Genomic DNA, 20,159 nt, shown 5'->3' with positions numbered 1-20,159 from the left:
TTTTGATAATGGGCTGACCTAGCCTTGTCTGATATTGTTTAATTCGGTCTCACCAGCCAATTAAATACTTAAAAGACAAGGGAAGCTCGGCCAGTTATCAAAACATTGCAGTGCGAATATGAGTAGCCTTTCGTGACTATTATTTGCAAATGTTCGTATTAACATGCGAATGGTTTTTGACAGGCATCAAAGTGGCCCTATGATTGGAACATAAGGCCTCTTTACTCAGTAATTTGTTTTCTGCCCAGATTTTCGGTCACTTCAGTTTGATTGGCAATTGGCATCCATTCATGGAAGGGGTTACGCTAAAAATCGATAAGATGCAGTTTGGTGAGTATTGAGACCGAGGACCTATGGGCATAACTAGGTGAGTAGCCTGAGGGTACCATCATTACTGCCCATTTTGGCCAATCCGCATACATCCCGTTCTACAACCTGTATTAAAGCCAAGCCTAGTATGTTAAAACCTTTCCTTATCACCCAAGTCTTTTTGTTCATCCACAGCTTACCCATCGAAAAAAAAAAAAAAGGGTCTTTTTGCTCTTTTGCTACCCATCTCTTAGCCTCACCACATAAACCCCATTCTCTTCATACCTCAGTTACACCACCATCCCTTCGAGCTTGGCTTAGCTTTACATTTCAGTCTTCAATACTAGCATATGTCCTCTCTTTTGCTTCTGATATTTTGTTTAATATCACATGCTGTAGCTTACTGAAGTTCCTCAAAATAGTATAAATTATTTCAAAAAGCTTTTTACTATCCTTCGCATGTTACATCTTTTATCACAAACGAGCTTTTTACGTTTCTAATAATTGGACGAGTATGAGTAAAACAGAGATCAATTTTTTTTAGAGCAAGGTTGGTGCTTAACACCTTCCAATCATGTAACTGTATACAAATCAATACTGGAAGCATAGATATTAGTACACGCAGAGTCATATGTGAATCATAGACCTTAACTAGGGTTGCACAACTCAGGTAGGGTTTTCTAGAACCCCACCCTACTCAAGAAACTATCTCGGGTTGGGTCAGGTTTTTCCACACTGTCGCATTTGACTTCATGCAAACCTGCATCTATTTTATTCCAAAATGTCTTAATTTGCTCTAAACCTGCTTTAAACCTGATTTGTGGTGTTTATTGTTGTTTTGCTTTGTCTTGCCTTTGACCATATAGGCCGAGGCATGTTATCCGTTTGGGAAGTGATATTTACCCCCCTTTTCATCACCAGGGACACCCAGCGTCAGTGTATCAATGGCAAAAAGGGGGCTCATGTACTTTATGTAAGAAAAATCCAGAGGCTTTGATTGCACAGTACACTGGCAAATGGGTGTCCCTGGTGATAAAAAGGGCGTAAATATCATTTCCCTATCCGTTTATGTTTTTTCAATAAAGCTTCTACTTTACCATTCAAAAAATATATATAAAATCCTATACTCTAACATCAACTTTATAATATGATTGATTAACAATAACTTTCTAATCTGATCAAAACGCCATACTACTGCAAGGTATTGACAGAAATAGAAACTACAAATGTGGAGGAAATTACCATAGATACCCTCATTTCATTGGGAAAAAGTTCAAAATTTCATGGGGGTTTTCCGTTCACTCTCCTTAGGGTGAAATGACTATTGGGGACTTTTATTAGATTAATCCACAATTTAAAGAGGTGGTGTCTGTACAGCCAAAATCTTCTTAATTGCTGATGTAACAGTGCCAACTCGTTACACAAATCAGTCTTATTGGGAAATTACTTCATACGGTTACTTTGACTTCAGAAAGGATTTTGTGGCGGGCATCGGCCCATAGAAAGCTACAATTGTGCTTACAATGAATAATTCTTTGATGACACCGACTGACCTTGTCTCTAGAACACGTGCTAAGGACCTACAGGTAAGATTGCAACTCAGGTCGGGCTTTCTAGAACCCTACCCGAGAAACTATCTCAGGTCAGGTCGGCTTGGATTCTTTTGGGAAAACCCACTATCTTTAAACTCGACCATGGGTTTTCTAAGTCAGGTTGATGCAGGGCGGCCGACCCAAGTTGCAAACCTAGCCTTAACCTAGGTAGTCACTCTTTTCGAAAGAGATGGTCCACCAATCATAGGCCTTAACTTAGGTGGTGACGCTTTTCGAAAGAGATGGGTTCACCAACACTGAAGATTTGCTCTCGGTAGGGACCCTATAGCCGTAGGAACTACGGTTGATTATTACCATAACACCTTAAACAGACTCAGAAGAAGAACTTACTTTTGGGCGACGATATTTTCACTCCCCTACGGTACGCATTCGCTCCCCTTACAACGTGAACAGTGTGCAACTTTAACGCTTTTTGATGTCAAATCAGATTAAAAGGGGGGCATTTGCTCCCCTTACAACGTGATTGACACTTGCAAATCCCCATAAATAAACCAGAGGAGGCTTTCCAAGTAAAAAAGAGTGACTTTATCACTTCTCAATATAATTCCCCTATTTCTAGCCTTATTTAGGAGTAAGGCCATGGAGCGAAATCCAGTTTGGATGGTTTTAACCGTCCAATTTGTAGTGGCTCTAGTGGTGAGTAAAGATTGTTGATTTTTTCCCATTTTTTTCATCCATTTAGTGGCCACAAATTGGTAGGAATGTAGGATAATTCAACGGGGACAGATTTTGGTCCATGGCCATCCATAGCTAAGCCAGGGAAACATAGGTTTGGATCATTAAGAAAGTGCCCACCTCCAGTACATTTGCCCCAGTATGTCAATGTGCATCCATGGTAAAGATCCCAGTAAAAATAAATTCCCTTAAACAAGCCTATAATATGAAGAAACCAAAAGAACTGTAGTTAATAAACAAAACATGTCATTAAACATTCTTCCTTCTTATACACAAGACACACTGGATGTTGCACAAACAACCTCTTTCGAGACAGCATATGAAGAGCTTATATATCTAAATGTAACAAGCATCAAAACCAATATAGACTTTATTCCATATCTACTTTTTTTTTTTCCTTTGCTTCCAGTGGCAATGTGGGATTTGATTCCACCTTCCTTATCCATCCATGTGAATAATGCACCGAAGGCCATCCCCTTGAAGCATGTACTCAAACGCCTTATTGATTTCAGAGAAAGGGACTTCGTGGGTGATGAATTTTTCCACTTCAATCTCCTGCACCATGCAACCCAAAAACAAAGCAAAGATTAAACACCCATTATACTCTTAATTTCACTAGTAACCTGAAGTTTGTGAGGTGGATTACACTACGATTCTAAAAACTAGTAATTCAAATGGCCATATGTTGATTTAAATTATTTGATTCGCTTACAAACATTAATTAGAACAAGAGAAAATACAAAATAAACTAATAAAATCAATAGATCATGTACCTTGTTCATGTACTTTTCAACGACTGAAGGAAGATCGGAGCGTGGTTTGTAGTTTCCGAAGAAAGTTCCTTTGAGAGTCCTCTCGTTCAATAAGTTCATTGGATGGGTCTTGAACACAGCGTCTTTGTGGGGCACGCCGACCAGAACAGCCACACCCCAGCCCTGAGAATTTTAGCAACAAATCTTATATATAGTGGATTGTTTTTAAATCAATGGTAAGTAGTGGGGAGAGTAGAAAGTTACATCATGAACACATTCAAATGCAGATATCATAGCATTAACATTCCCAGTACACTCGATGCTCCGGTCCACTCCTCCATCAGTCATCTCAGCAAGAACCTGATGAAATCCAAGACTTCTTAAAATTACTGAAATGTAGCCTTGTTTATATAGAGACCTAGAATCACATTCTATACAACTAATAAAATCTCTTAAAATTACTGAAATGTTTCCTTTTTGATATAGAGACCTAGAATCACATTCTATACACCTACTGAAATCTACTAAACTAAAACAAATTACTGAATGCATTATGGTGAAAACCCATTTAACACAATGCTGTTAAGAAACAAGATTTCTTATCAATGCAAATACACAGTTTTATTCAGCAGTGTAGTGAAGCAAACCTCTTGAACTGGTTTGTCATGATCTTTTGGGTTGAGGAACTCCGTAACACCAAACTTCTTGGCTGGTCGCAGAAAGAATTATTGATAATTAGTAATATAACACCAAATTTCTACTTGAAGTGGGTATTGATTGGTAGTAGTATTTTACCTTCCTCAAACCGCTTAGGGTTCAAATCAACACCAATAATCCTAGAAGCTCCTGCTATCCTTGCTCCTTCAGCGGCCTAATCATGTTAACACCATGACATATTGTTTCATATTATGAGAAGGAATACAAATATATTATTACATCTGTAATAAGCGAGCGAAGAAAGAGGGAAACTCACAGCAAGGCCTACAGCTCCCAATCCGAAAACAGCCACAGTTGAACCCTTTTTGGGTTTTGCAACGTTCAAAGCCGCACCAAGACCTGAGAAGAAAACCCCTATTCAATTGAAAGCTTTGATTTGGGAGAGAAATTTAGCAAATGGAGTGAGATGGAATGGGTTCTTACCTGTTGAGATCCCACAGCTAAGAACACAAACTTTATCAAGAGGTGCTAAAGGATTGATCTTGGCAACACAACCAACATGGATGACGGTATACTCGCTGAAAGTGGAAGTGCCAACAAAATGGTAGATGGGTTTCCCCTTGATCGAAAATCTTGACTGACCATCACCTATCATAACTCCCCTGTCTGTGTTTATCCTTAGCAGATTGCACATGTTGCTCTCCTCCGATTTGCAGTGAGCACATTCCTTGCATTCCCCTGTGAAAACAGGGAGGACATGGTCTCCAGGTTCAAGCTCTGTCACACCCTCTCCAACACTTTCCACAATTCTAGATTCATAAGAACACATAAATGAAGGAAATAAGTTGTTTTTTTCTAGGAAAAGAAATAATTGGGGACAAGTCTGTACTACATACTGCAGTTTATGAAATTAAGAATTTAAGGCCCTGTTTCTTTTGGACTTTGATAACCAATTGGAAATTCTAAACTGATTATTGGACTCAAAATTAAATAATCAGTTTCGGACTGACAATCGTGCTCTCAAAATCCGAAAGAAACAGAGCCTAAAAGTATAATCTTTTTTGGGATAAGTATAAAAAAAGTGACACTTATGCCGTGTTCTTCTAAGATCATTACAACCTATTGCGGGTGGGAAATTTATTATTGGCCTCAAAATTACGTTCAAATTTGAGTCCAATAATCGCTTTACCACTCACAATCGTTGTCATATTCTTAAAAGAACAGGGCCTTATTGGATTAGCAATAATCACTTAAAAAAAATCTTGTCATTCTCCCTCAACTATGATCTTATCTTTAAATTTACTTCTCAAAGCATCTTCATTAGTATCATTTTTATCTTTTTAATTAATACCTATGTAGTTTTTATCTTTTTAATTATTATCTATGTGAATAATTAAAAATAGTAATGGGGACTCATATTCATTTCTGTAAATTTAAAAAGAGTTTTGACAGAATAAAAAACGGTAGCAATTTTGATATGTGCTGATCTAAAACGAGAAATTTATGTGACAAAATAATATCAAAAGAAACAGAAGATTCATATCAGTAACATTAACAATAGAAATCCAACAGCCTGTACAAAGACCAATCTTTTCCTTTAAAACATTAGGGACTGATCATGATTAATACCAAGCTACCAAAATAGCTAAAACTATCCAAAAGAAGAGCCAAAAAGAAAAACAATACATGAAAGTGAGAATTTGATAAACAATTAATATTAGTAAAAACACCATACCCTCCTGCTTCATGGCCAAAGATGCGAGGAAACATGGGTGTCTGACCCTGCAAAATTCAAAACCAATTTCATTTCAATCATCCAAGAATGCACAACACCATAGTAAATCAAACAAAATCAGAGAGATGAAATAGTTTTTTTTTTTTGTTATACCTTGGCTTCCCAGAAATAGACATCAGTGTGGCAGAGAGAGGTATAGAGTATCTTCAAACGGACCTCCATGGCCTGTGGTGGTGCAACCTCAACCTCCTCTATCACCAATGGCTTCCCTGCCTCCCAAGCAACAGCAGCTATATATGTACCCACAAAATTACAACATTACAAAATAGAATCAATATATTGAGAAAAAATATCCATGAGGTAAACAAAAGAAAAAACATTAAGATGAGGACCAATAAGTTGCTATATATTTCCAACCCCCCCCCCCAACCCCTTTTCTTAATTGGGACAGCCCCCTCTATTGTAGTTATGACCTGTCCCAAGTAAGAAAAAGGGTTTAGAGCTACGTCTCCATCAATACAGCAGCAGAAACGATCAACGAATTGGAAATTGAAGCTATAAAAAAGGGTTTAGAGCTCGCTCAGGACAGAGGCATCAGGGATCTATGGATCGAATCCGACTCTCAAATAGCAGTTAAAACTATAGCATGGGAATACAAATGTCCTTGGAAGAGAAGGAAAACTCTAGCTCAAATCAAGTTGATTCTAGCTAGATTCACAAATTGGCAAATGGCGCATTCTTGGAGGGAAACAAATCAAGCTGCTGAGTATCTCTCCAAGCATGACTGTCCCTTCAAAGGTGTGGAAATACACCCGTCTCATGTCCCCGCCGATCTCTCTTTTACTGTAAGAAATGACTCATTTCCTTTTTCCTTTCTTTCTATTTGCGATTAATAAGGAAATAAATGGATAAAATCCTTCAAAGACAAACCAGAAGAACCCATTTCCAAATGTACCCAAGAAGTGGAAAAAGTAATATAATCAAACAAGTAGAACCCTAGATAAAATATGAAGTACCAAATACTAATGAACACAGTCGAAGAAAGTGTAAGAACTGAATAAATGATCCTTTTTTTGGCAAAAATGTGCACAAGATAAAAAACCCAATTCAGAAACGATCAACAAAGTACAGAAAAAAAAACAACACTGATTACAGTTCCTAAACAGACCAAAGAAACAAATGAATGTAAAAAAAAAAAAATACCCATCCCAAAACGAATCTATTTTCTTTTGTTTTTCTCACCTCTGCATCGTATCACCTGACCAGCTGTGCACGACATCTCTTGCTTTCTCTTTACCAAAAGAAACTCTCGACTCTAATTCTGGATGAAGATGGATAGACTCCTTGGGGTATATTTATAGTAGAAGCACTTGCTAGAAAATACGGGCTGTACACAGTTTTTTCTTTTTTTTTTTTGGAAATCTTGGTCCCTCATACAGTGGCGTTGGAAAAACCATCCCAGTTTTCGAGCCTCCGGTTTTGCTATTGTATGTTTGAAAGTCATAATTTTATCTCATAGGGTGCGACTACGCAGCAGCCTGTTAGCTTCCAACATGTGGCTAGAGGAGGGCCCACCGCAGAACCAACGTCAGCAGGGGTAGTTTGGTAATTCCCTCGGGGTAGGTGAACCTGAACCTATAGCTGGTCGACACCTGCGTTGGGGGCATTAACTCCCCACCTACCCCAAACTTTCCTTATAAAAAGGCTTCCAAAGCTCATAAATTGGGTATTGAATTCTCACACACCACTCTTAAAACTCCCTCTTCACTCCGGCTCATACTGACTTCAGTGTCGAAGGGCTTGTCCGGAGTACACTCCGGGTCGGTCATTCTGACCTCGTTTGCTTCTGTGCAGAACACAGTTCATCCGGACTCTATTTCCTTCACCTCGGCTTCTCGGGTCCGGGTCCTCCAGCTCGGCTCTTACGTCACTGTCATATTTGTTAACTGATTTCGGGCCTAACAGATTGGCGCCATCCGTGGGACCCCTGAACTAAAGGCTGTTCCAACCACTTCACAAAAATGGCAGGACGCAAGAGTGCGCGGGTGCCGACCGCACGGACCACCCGAGCCGTGCTACCCAGCAGGACTCGAAGTGAGCGACTCGCCTCGCTGGTAGTGGCAGCTTCCGCCACGGCTGAATAGAACCAGCCTCGCTCCATAAACCTTAACTCCATGCCCACTCCAGAGCAAGTCCAAGCTCTCTTTCAACAGATGACCGCTCTAGTTGGTCAGTACCAGCAGCTGCTCCAGGCGCCCCCCCAACCTCCTCCAGAAGCTCCACAACCTGTCCTAGAAAGGCCAGAAATCCACAGGGGAGAGTCGTTGCGCCATAGTGAGGACTGGACTCACCATTCCCCCGGACCAGTCCGTCACCCCATAGCCAGGCATGCGCAGACAGAGCCGCACCGCCGTCGAAGGTCTAAGTCTCGCTCTGCGCAAAGGCTCCGAGCTCATGAAGAGCGCGCGCCACAGGCAAAATCAGGGTCCCGTCATCGGAGTCCGAAGAGCCACTCCGGCTCCGCAGCAGGCCAATCCGTGGGGAGAAACAGGTCACCAGAACATAAAGATGACCCGATGATGCGAAGGATAGAAGAGATGGGCCACAGAATCGAAGAGCTGGCTAAGGATCAAAGCCAGCCTGTGTCTAGGGCGTTCTCGAGCAGAACGTCGTTCACCGACGATGTGATGGGCGCCCCAACACCCAGGGGGTTTAAAATGCCAGATATCCCACAGTATGATGGGACCACTGACCCCGTGGACCACTTGAAGACGTTCCGGACATTGATGCTCCTCCACGGTGCGTCAGACGGTTTCCTCTGTAGAGCATTCCCGACAACCCTAACAGGTGCAGCTAGGGATTGGTACTCAAGGATCCGACCGAACTCCATCAACAACTTAGATGACTTCGGGAAAGACCTGGTCCGCCACTTCATGAGCAGCCGCAGGCCAAGGAAAACAACAGCATCCCTGATGACCTTGCGGCAGGAGGATAATGAACCTCTCAAAGCCTTCGTCAGCCGCTTCAACAGGGAGGCACTCCAAGTGCCAGATTTAGACCCCTCGGTCGCTACGAACGCGCTTCTCGCAGGTGCTAGATCAAATGATTTCCGCCGAGCAGTGGCCCGCCGAAATCCTCACTCCCTAGCAGACCTAATGGCCGGGGCAGAAGAGTACATATCTATAGAAGAGACACTGGCAGCTCTGGATTCGAGTCGGAGGAGAACCTCTGATGACAAGAACCAAGATAGGCACCATGCTAAGCAGCGCAGGGATGATAAGGTTGTTAGAAGGGACAAATCCCCACACAGGAGGGAGGAAAACTTCACCCCTCTCAACACCTCCCGAAGGCATATCCTGGCGGCCATCAGCGGAGAAGAGTTCATAAAATGGCCAACTCCAATGATCTCCAAGGAAAACAGGAGAGACAAGTCAAAGTACTGCCGGTTCCACAGGGACCACGGACACAATACAGACGATTGCTGACAGTTGAAGGAGGAGATCGAGCAGTTAATCAGCAGGGGCTACTTGAAAAAATATGTCCGGAGTGACACCCGCGGAAGTGACCCCAAGGAGAAGGGTCCCCAGGGCCGAAGCCCTCGGCTGTCTCAACCGCCCCCAGCCCGAAGACAATCTCTATCGCCGCCCAGTCCACCGCCAGAAGCACACTGCTCCCAACCAAGAGGAGTCATTGGCACAATCATGGGCGGTCCGACGGCTGGAGGCACCTCCTCCGCTGCTCGGAAAGCATATGCACGCCGAGTCAATGCCGTGCATGCATGCAGTAAGAAAGCGAAGACGGAGAATGAGATCTCCTTCTCGGACGCGGACCTCAACGGCCTGATATTACCACATGACGACGCCCTAGTCCTGACTATGCTCGTCGCAAACTGGGAGTTGAAGAAAATCCTGGCAGACAACGGGAGCTCAGCCGACATTCTGTACTATCACGCCTTCGAAAGAATGATGATAGGTGACGACCGCTTAAAGCCGGCGAACTCAGATCTCTTCGGCTTTTCAGGAGAAGTAGTCAAGGTTGAGGGACAAATCGAGCTTCATGTCCTCGTCGGAGAGCCGCCCTGCCAAGCCTTCGCCATAGTCAACTTCCTAGTAGTGAGGGCCACCTCGGTCTATAACGCTATTTTAAGACGGCCTGGCCAGAACCTGATCCGCGCCGTCGCGTCTGCTTATCACCAGAAGATGAAGTTCATAACGCCCAATGGCGTGGGAGAAGTTCGAGGAGACCAGCCGCAATCTAGGGAATGTTATGCAATGGCGCTTAAGGGCAGAAATGCGACGGAGTCGTTGCCAATCGAGCTACTGGACCTGAGGGACGAAGCTCAGGGAACTCAGCCCGCCGAAGACCTTGTCTCCATCCCCCTGTGCGAGAACGATGATGAAAAGGTAGTCCAGATCGGCTCCTCTCTTGACGACGACGCCCGGCACAGCCTCACCCAGTTCCTCCAGGACAACGCGGATGTCTTTGCATGGGCCCCCACGGACATGCCCGGCATCAACCCGGAGGTCAGTTCGCACAGACTAGGTGTCGACCCGACCTGCAAGCCGGTGAAGCAAAAGAAGAGACACTTCGCCTGCGAAAGGCAGATGGCGATCAGAGAAGAGGTAGAGAGACTCCTAAGAGCTGACTTCATCCGAGAAATCCAATACCCGGACTGGCTGGCAAACGTAGTCCTGGTGAAAAAGGCCAATGGGAAATGGAGAACCTGCGTCGACTTCACGGATTTGAATAAAGCCTGTCCCAAGGACAGCTACCCGCTCCCAAAAATCGATCAGCTCATCGACGCCACCGCAGGTCACGAATTACTCAGCTTCATGGACGCCTTCTCTGGATATAACCAGATCAGAATGTATGAGTCAGATATCCCGAAGACCTCCTTCGTAACGGACCAGGGGACCTACTGCTACCGTGTCATGCCCTTTGGCCTAAAAAATGCTGGGGCCACGTATCAGAGGCTTGTAAACAAACTCTTCCGGAATCAGATTTGGCCGCAACATGGAAGTATATGTCGACGACATGCTGGTCAAAAGCCTAAGCTCGCAAGATCATGTCTCTGATCTAGAAGAAACGTTTCAAGTCCTGAGAGACAATAAGATGAAGCTCAATCCCACCAAGTGCACTTTTGGGGTCAGCTCGGGAAAGTTTCTGGGGTTTATGGTCAGCCAGAGAGGGATAGAGGCCAATCCAGAAAAAATCAAGGCCGTGGTGGAGCTCGCTCCGCCGAAAACCATCAGAGAAGTGCAGCGACTGACATGGATGATAGCCGCGCTGGGGCGCTTCGTCTCAAAATCTGCAGAGAGGTGTCTCCCTTTTTTCAACGCAGTCAAAGGACTCAAAACCTCGCCCTGGACAAAGGAGTGCCAAACCTCCTTCGAGGAGCTGAAGCAATATTTGTCCTCTCCACCGCTATTGATAAAACCGGAGACCGGTGAGGAGCTAATCTTGTATCTATCTATAAGCCCCCTGGCCCTGGCTGCGGTCCTAGTTCGTGAAGAGCGCAGCCAACAAAAACCGGTCTACTACGTTAGCAAAGCCTTGCATGACGCTGAAATAAGGTACCAGCGGGTCGAGAAATTGGCTTACGCGCTGGTAATGGCGGCCAGGAAGTTGAGACCGTATTTCCAAGCTCACACGATAAAGGTCGTAACTGACCAGCCGCTTAGACAAGTCCTCCATAAGCCAGATTCTTCGGGACGACTGGTTAAATGGGCCGTGGAACTGAGTGAATTTCACATCCGGTACATGCCCAGGCCCGCGATCAAGGCTCAAGTATTGGCAGATTTCGTAGCTGAATGCTCCAGCAGATCACCGAACCTGAAATCGCCCAAGCCCCAGCAGCGAAAGGTGCTATTACAGCCGGAGAACCAGCAGAAGATGGAGCCAGAGCAGGAACCATCCCCCTGCCACCAGTTGAGCATGATCCTTCAATCACCGAATCATTTTGGGAAGTGCACGTGGACGGATCCTCAAACAAGGCTGGTTGCGGAGCCGGTCTGGTTTTAACCGGGCCGGACGGTTTCGCACTAGACTACGCCTTGAGGTTCGGATTTCGCGCTTCCAGCAATGAGGCTGAGTATGAAGCACTCCTCGCCGGAATGAACCTTGCAGTCCAGACTGGAGCCCAGAGATTGAAAGCTTACTGTGACTCCCAGTTGGTCGCCAACCAGATCCAAGGAATATACGAAGCCCGCGACGAGCGAATGATTAAAGACCTCTCCCAGGTCCGGCAACTATCCTCCAAGTTCAGAAGTTTTGAGGTCGTCAGAATCCCCAGAGCGGACAACACAAAGGCAGATGTACTGTCCAAGCTGGCTGCATCCGGATACACGAGTCTCGGGAATATATGCATGGAGTTCCTACAGGCCTCCAATATCGAAAGAAAGGCTGCTGAGATAATGCAGGTGGAACACGAGCCCTGCTGGATGGACGAGATCGTCGACTACCTGCGTAGTGGGAAACTACCTGAGGCCAAGAGAGAAGCGCGCAAGGTGATCCAAAGAGCAGCCCGTTTTTCACTCGATGGCGAGAACTTGTTCAAGAGATCCTACACTCTCCCATACTTAAAGTGTCTCCGGCCCAGCGACGCCACGTACGCCCTGCAGGAGACACACGAAGGTATTTGCGAGGAGCACCTGGGGGCAAAGCCCTGACGATCAAAGTCCTGCTGAGAGGTCTGTACTGCCGACGTTGAGACAAGACGCGCTGACCCTGGTAAAGAGATGCGAGAAATGCCAAAAGTTCTACCCCACCATTCATCAGCCCGCTGTATCTATGGCTCCAATCATCAGCCCGCTACCCTTCGCGATTTGGGGGATGGATATCTTGGGCCCCTTCCCACCGGCCTCCGGAAGGCGCACCTTCGTAGTGGTGGCCATTGATTATTTTACCAAATGGGTGGAGGCTGAACCTCTAGCCCAGATCACCGAACAGAATGTGCAGAACTTCTTCTGGAAATCAGTAGTCTGCAGATTCGGGATTCCTCGCGCCTTGATAACAGACAACGGCAAACAGTTCGACTGCCGAAACTTTCGAAAGTTTTGCTCCGACCTGAAAATTGAGCAGAGGTTCACCTCCGTAGCACACCCGCAGACCAACGGGCAGACAGAAGTCACAAACCGAATCCTACTGCAAGGGATCAAGAAAAGACTGGACGAAAAAGTTGGTCGATGGGCAGATGAGCTCTATCACGTCCTATGGGCTTATCGCACCACCCCGCGCACACCAACGGGTGAGTCTCCCTTCAACCTATCCTTCGGAACAGAGGTGGTAATACCTGTCGATGTAGGCACCCCGTCCGCTAGAATTTCCAACTTCAACGAACAGCTCAACAGTGACGGGCTCCGCGCGAATCTTGACTTATTAGAGGAGGCCAGAGAAGAATCCCGAATAAGAGTCGCCGCCTACAAGCAGAAAGTATCTCGCTATCATGACTCGAAGATACGCCCTAGAGAGTTTCGAGTTAGATATCTGGTCTTAAGGAAAGCTGCTATCTCCCAACCCAAGAAGGCCGGAAAGCTTTCCCCAACCTGGGAGGGGCCTTACCGAGTAAAAGAGGTGATTCGCCCGGGAAGTTATAGACTGGAAACACTCGAGGAACAACTACTACCACATGCCTGGAACTCGAAGAACCTTCGCAAATATCATCAGTAGCGAAGTAGCCGGCACACAAAAAACTTTGTAAATATCTCCTGAATGTGAATGAAAGAACCTTTTTTTTTTACAAATGCCTTCGTGTCCGTCAAATTGCGAAACCCAGTTCACTAAAACTAGGGTACTCGACGTTTGGTTCGCCACGGCTCGTCTCCGCAAAGACCGGGAGCCCACTCCTGGTCCGGAACCAGCCCGGATGCAAAAACCAAAGCTCATTCGAAACCCAGTTCACTAAAACTAGGGTACTCGACGTTTGGTTCGCCACGGCTCGTCTCCGCAAAGACCGGGAGCCCACTCCTGGTCCGGAACCAGCCCGGATGCAAAAACCAAAGCTCCTTCGAAACCCAGTTCACTAAAACTAGGGTACTTGACGTTTGGTTCGCCACGGCTCGTCTCCGCAAAGACCGGGAGCCCACTCCTGGTCCGGAACCAGCCCGAATGCAAAAACCAAAGCTCCTTCGAAACCGAGTTCACTAAAACTAGGGTACTCGACGTTTGGTTCGCCACGGCTCGTCTCCGCAAAGACCGGGAGCCCACTCCTGGTCCGGAACCAGCCCGGATGCAAAAACCAAAGCTCCTTCGAAACTCAGTTCACTAAAACTAGGGTACTCGACGTTTGGTTCGCCACGGCTCGTCTCCGCAAAGACCGGGAGCGCACTCCTGGTCCGAAACCAGCCCGGATGCAAAGACCAGGAGTCCACTCCTAAGTCCATGACTCCTACCTAGAGCGATAGCTACGCATCATACGAAAAAGCAGTATAAACTAGAGACGGCCAAGCATAGAAGAAGTAGATAAACAAAAGTTCTTTCCATTTATATGTTGGGGCCTCAGAGGACCATTACAAAAGAGACGCCTCAACGGGCTGTTACAAAAAGGGAGTTGGGCCTCCAAGGGGCCGTTACAAAAAGGAACAAGAAATCGCCAAAAAGGGGAGAAAAAGAACTCAAGGCGCCTCATTGCCCCGATCCCGCGCTGAATCTGCCCCCGGGGGCAAGAGTGCGTCAGCTGCGGCCGGCTCCTCGACAGTAAGCGTCTGTGGGTCAGGTATAACCATCCTCGACAGGTCAACGCCCGGATTGGAATCCTTGACCTGCCCAAGGCAGTCAAAAAACCCTATCTTGTAGGCCTCACTGGATAGAAGAAGGAGTTCGTCCTCCTTTTCCTGAACGGCAGTCGCCTGCCTCGATAGGGCTCTCTCCCTCTGAGCGTTGAGGGCTTCCGTCGCTTCCTCCTTCTGCGCAGCCAGCTGAGCGGCAAAATCCTCTCTCAGCCGCTTGATCTCGTCGGCAGATTTTTCGACGGACTTCTTCAGCTCTTTCGCCTCTTTTTTCAGCTTCCCATTCTCCTCCTCAGACTTGGTTATAGCATCGGAGAATTTCTTACTCTTCCCCCGAAGATCATTGAAGTACACTCTGATCTATAAAATACGTATGAGCAAGTGTTAACACAAGCAAACGAAGTAGAAGGCGAGCAAAGAGTGAGCGTACTCGTCAGCCATCTTACCTGATAAAGAGAAGAAAATACGGCATCTTCGGCCGTAGCTGGCGGCTCGTGGAGAACCTGTTGCTTGTCTTTGTCAAGAATACATTTAGTTTGAATCTCTACAGCCACCCGGCTCTCCCCAAGGCCGGTATCAGTCTTTTGGACGGCCCAATTCGGTCGAAAAACGTTATCTCCGGACCTCGCCGGGGGCGGGAGGGTGCCAGCAGATGTCGCCATGGTCCTCGAGGACCCTGCGCCCCGGCCGGATGAACTCACCAGTTTCACCGAACTCTTGGCCTTGGGCGGGGGCGGCGCGTCCTGGGTTGGAGCCGGACTCGCCATCTCTGGGGCCTTCCTTTTCTGGCCCTGACGGACCGTTCCGAAGGCCCCCTTCCTCATCTTATCGACTAACGACTGCTGCTGCATCTCTGAAAGACGAAAACAAAACCAGTCAGAGACAAGAAAAAAGGAGAGACAAATTTTAAAGGAGGCTATCTACGTACGTGCCCGGGTCGCAGTACTAAGGCCCAACCCAACCAAAACCTCTTCCCCTTGGAAGTCTGAACAATCAGCAAGCCCCTCCCGGTCCAGCACCTCCCGAAGTAGAGCGAGGGTTCTCGCATCTTCACCCTCAAGGAACGGCTTGCGACTGTATCTGGGGTTCCCCATTTCAAAGGGACAGGCCAAGGCTCGCTGGACTCCGCGTCCTCGACATAAAAGAACCTGTTCCTCCACAGGTGTATGGAGGAGGGAATGCCAGTGATCATTTTTATCTCCGGACGCTGGCTAATGTAAATCCAACCCCCACCCTTGTGCTTCTTCAATTGCGCACACGCGCGGAACAACGGTACTGACAAGTTCCTCTGAAGCCGGCCCTGAATGAGGTATACAAACCCCTCAGCAGCCTCCATGTGTTCGGCGCCACCTGGGCCGGGGCCAGCCCGTAATGCTGAAGCACCGAAGCGAAGAAGGGGTGCAAAGGAAATCGGAGTCCGGCCCTCAGTGACTCATCATATATGCAAATATCGGAGCTTTCGTTACAGGCTCTATCTCCCTCCATCGCCTCCCTCAGTCCAAACCTGGATGGGATGCAGTACTTATCCCTAATCACTGCCATGGCGGACTCGTCCAGGTAGTTCTCCTCATTGAGAGCCTGTCTGTTGTATGCAGGATTGGCATCCATACGGGCCCGTGCCACGACCTCAACGGCCCGGCCCCGGTGAAACGTTGTGGACGCCTCGCCGGCGTCACTACCAACACTCCCCTCTTGTGGGACGTAGCTATCCATCAGAAGCGGAGCGGTGTTCAAGTCCAATATTGCCTCGTCCTCCACCTCCTCATCACTACCTATAACAGTCACACTCACCATTTTCGGGGCCGGTGACCAGGTAGGCCTATCCTCGGTCCTAATCAACGATCTAGACCCTGAACTACTAGAAGACGACTCCCCCGAATCGGACTCAGAACTAGAGCTACTAGACATGAAAGCAGGAAAAGAAATGAATGAGACGCGCTCAAGAAAAATTACCGGATCACACTGAATGCTCCTGAATCCACCGCCGTTCACAAAAACTACATGATCCGAACTGACCTTCGCCGAACTGGGCTTCGCCAAACTGACAGAGAGAAAAAAGAGGGGGAGAAGGAGGAGAAGTAAAAAGTGAAAATGAGAAGGTAAAACCCACTCTTATATAGATTTCTCTGAGGCGGTGTGCATTAAATGAAGGGCACACGTCTCGAGGACGCCCGAGTGGTGCCACGTGTCTTTTATTAATGGCGGGCACAAACTTCGAGACGAGGGCGTAAGCGAAAATACGCGCGTACCTCTAAAAAACCAAGGAGAATTCATACAAGTGCTCGTGCGGAGAAAAGCAGTCCGGCCAAAGCCGGACTAGATATGACGTGTTCCGCAAAACGACAAAAAGCAGTCCGGCCCAAGCCGGATTGGATATGACGCGTTCCGCAAAACGACAAAAAGCAGTCCGGCCCAAGCTGGACTGGATATGACGCGTTCCGCAAAACAACAAAAAGCAGTCTGGCCCAAGCCTGACTGGATATGATGCGTTCCGCAAAACGATAAAAAGCAGTCCGGCCCAAGCCGGACTGGGTGGCTAAACGACAAAAAGCAGTCCGGCCCAAGTCGGACTGGGTCGCTAAACGACAAAAAACAGTCCGGCCCAAGCCGGACTGGATATGACGCGTTTCCGGACTGCTTCATATTCGGGACTACCACAGGCCAAGCCTCGACCACTTCCAATCGGAAGCGTACTCTACCACATTTCCCCAAGTCACCATAATAACTTGGAGAACTGGGGGGCAACTGATGGGGTGCGACAATGCAGCAGCCTGTTAGCTTCCAACACGTGGCTAGAGGAGGGCCCACCGCAGAACCGACGTCAGCAGGGGTAGTTTAGCTGGTCGACACCTGCATTGGGGGCATTAACTCCCCACCTACCCGAAACTTTCCTTATAAAAAGGCTTCCAAAGCTCATAAATTGGGTATTGAATTCTCACCCACCACTCTTAAAACTCCCTCTTCACTCCGGCTCATACTGACTTGAGTGTCGAAGGGCCTGTCCGGAGTACACTCCGGGTCGGTCATTCTGACCTCGTTTGCTTCTGTGCAGAACACAGTTCATCCGGACTCTATTTCCTTCACCTCGGCTTCTCGGGTCCTCTAGCTCGGCTCTTACGTCACTGTCATATCTGTTAACCGATTTCGGGCCTAACATTATCGTTTCTTTGTGGAGAAAACTTTTCCGATTCGCCTCCAACAGTTTGGTTGCTGGGTTTTTTTTTTTTTTCTTGGTCCAGCTAAATCTTGTCTTGAAAATGGTGGTCTCTCTTTTTCTCTCTCTACCCTCTCTCCACTCGTCATAATATCTTTCGCTAATTATGTCTCCTACCTTTACCCACATAAATCCCAGGAAAAGAAAAAAACCCGGCAACCAAACGGAGCTTATAATCTTTGAAAATTGTTAAAGAGGGTTGATAACCGCCTTTCGAGACTTTGATAAGCCCATTTAGAGGATTGATAATCCCCCTTCTAGAGACTTGATAACCCCAATTTCATCCCTCTCTAACAATTTTTCGAAAGTGCGTCGCCCGTTACAATTCTTGTATTTTGGTGTCCCCCATTGGCAATTTTTCCGATATGACCGGATCATATCGGATGGGTCCAGCTTCTTTGTCGAAAAATCCGGACTCATATGCTAGGTTGACGTAGCAATTGTACCCAACGGGTCCAGATTTTGAAAATCTCTATCTAAGAGCCTTTATAGCTCTGGTACCAATTGACCCGTGCAATGCACTAGGCGAGGAACAAGATATGTTTTAAAAATGTTTTAAAATTAGTAGAATTTTAGTAATGTATTATTCCAAGCAGGGTGAAAACTTTGAAATGGACCACATAATTCTTGACTTATATATCAATCACCTTGAAACTCAAGTGATCATGTATCCCTTCCAGGGGCATGAGTTTTGGTGTAAACAGATATATTGGTACGAAGAGAATCTACTGTGAAGCTTGACTTTCTATCAAACACCTTTAGACCCAAAAATCCAAAAAAAAAGATAAGACGAATAACAAAGTCACGTAAAATATGAGGCCCAGGTAGTGGCAACCCAAGATGTGGAGAGGGTGAATTGGGTTTTAGAAAATTATCGCTTTTAAAAGATTAATTGGAAAACATAAACAATCTCACGAATAAAAATAATGTTGATAAAATTCATTGTACAAAGATAGGAGAGAAAGTGGGAAGAAACTTCAGGACTCTTACAAAGGCCAAAACGTTTTGGGCACACTTTTCCACCTATGCAAAAATCGTTCTGAGTCTCTAGAGAAAAATAACCCAAAACATTTTCACCTTCTAGTTCTAGTTTCAAAAAGAAAAGTCCAGATTGTTTCTTCCCTTTGATCTCCAATTGAGTTTCCATCAATCCCTTCTCTTAGATTAGATAAGAATCCTCTGTTGTCTATGCGACAGAGGAAGCCACTACTTCCACTTTCAGGGACTTCGTGCTTGAGAAGCGCAAGAGCCAAACAAAGAGTGAATCTAGTAGAGACTATCAGTTAGATAGTTAATCAGTATAATTTATATTCCTTATGTGTTTTAATTTTGATCATTAATAAGAATTTAGTAATCTAGGATTTCTAGGATTAAGAGCAAGGGAATTTTTTTTGTTTTCATGCTTTCCATGGCCTCTTCTGCTAGGCCTGGATCTCTTGTTCAACTAACAAGTCTTTGGTGAAAAGGTGTCGACTCCTGGCATCCTACGACCATTAGTGGATGAAGGTGATTGGGAGCTTTTGGAATGTGGTACAACTCCTAGGGGTAGTAGGTGTTGGGGGTTCCATGTGAAAGCATTAATCCCACATCAGATATGTGAAAGGATGTGGATGGGCTTATTAGGATTTGAGCACCCTCCCCTTAACGGCTAGCTTTTGAGGATGAGTTCTACTCAGGTCCCAACAAGTGGGATCAAAGCCGGGGCGTGGTAATCCCTGTATTGCCTTTGAGGATGGAAAAATCCCTCGGGGAAGATCTTGTAGTTCCCACGTTGCACCCGCGTGGATGGGCAAGTTTGTCCACGTTTGCTTCCACATGAAGAGGGGGGGGGGGGAATTGTTGGGGGTTCTACATGAAACCAATAATCCCACATCGGATATGTGAAAGGATGTGGATGGGATTATAAGCATTTGGGCACCATCCCCTTAAGAGCTTGCTTTTGAGGGTGAGTTCTACCTGGGTCCCAACAGTTAGTACGAGGAACGAAGGCGATTGTACAGTTTTGGCAATGCCCTTTCCTTGAGTAGGTGGTGGACATGACATTTCCTTAAGGAGCGGCACATGCTAGTGAGGTGGCAAGCAATGAGAGGTTCCGTATGGCATTGACAGGTGTCGTACACTTGGTGTACTGATAAGTGATGAAGCCTGGCGTGCTTTAAGGTGGCAACATGCTAGCTATCTAGCAGGTAGCCTGACGGATGATGGCGCTGAGTTCCCTCCCCTTTTGCTTTTGATAAAGATCAGGCCAGGCGGTCGTACCCGATCGCGAGTCCAGACATCAGGAGTATCGCTTTTGATGCCACATGTCACCATCGGGCCGGTTGCTCGATTTTACGCCAACAATAGGTGTGTGGGGGTGGGGGTGGGGGTGGGATGTTTTTAATGGTGACTAAGATCTCTATGTTTCTGGGAAATATATGTTCCACCATTTCCTTTGCACAAAATATGGAGTTATACTATGATCCTCGGTGCCATGGT

The 20,159-nt window shown here is 46.4% G+C and overlaps 1 protein-coding gene across 1 annotated transcript; it reads right to left on the bottom strand.

The window, feature by feature from the left end:
• Positions 1–2,803: 2,803 nt before the first annotated feature.
• On the bottom strand, positions 2,804–7,211 carry LOC143875528 (alcohol dehydrogenase 1-like). Its single transcript, XM_077377104.1, has 10 exons — positions 6,984–7,211; positions 5,895–6,031; positions 5,742–5,788; positions 4,490–4,815; positions 4,323–4,405; positions 4,145–4,220; positions 3,997–4,058; positions 3,614–3,709; positions 3,371–3,532; positions 2,804–3,152 (listed from the first exon to the last, which is right to left on the bottom strand). The coding sequence occupies exons 1-10, from the start codon at positions 7,018–7,020 to the stop codon at positions 3,036–3,038; spliced, it is 1,143 nt and encodes a 380-aa protein (XP_077233219.1). The 5' UTR covers positions 7,021–7,211; the 3' UTR covers positions 2,804–3,035.
• Positions 7,212–20,159: the final 12,948 nt, after the last annotated feature.

The sequence above is a fragment of the Tasmannia lanceolata genome, unplaced genomic scaffold, assembly GCF_043159265.1.
Source record: "Tasmannia lanceolata isolate RefF3 unplaced genomic scaffold, GAP_Taslan_0.1 ptg000002l, whole genome shotgun sequence".
Classification (NCBI taxonomy): Eukaryota; Viridiplantae; Streptophyta; class Magnoliopsida; order Canellales; family Winteraceae; genus Tasmannia; species Tasmannia lanceolata.
The sequence above is the reverse complement of the archived record's forward strand: the minus strand, read 5'-3'. Positions and strand labels throughout refer to the sequence as shown.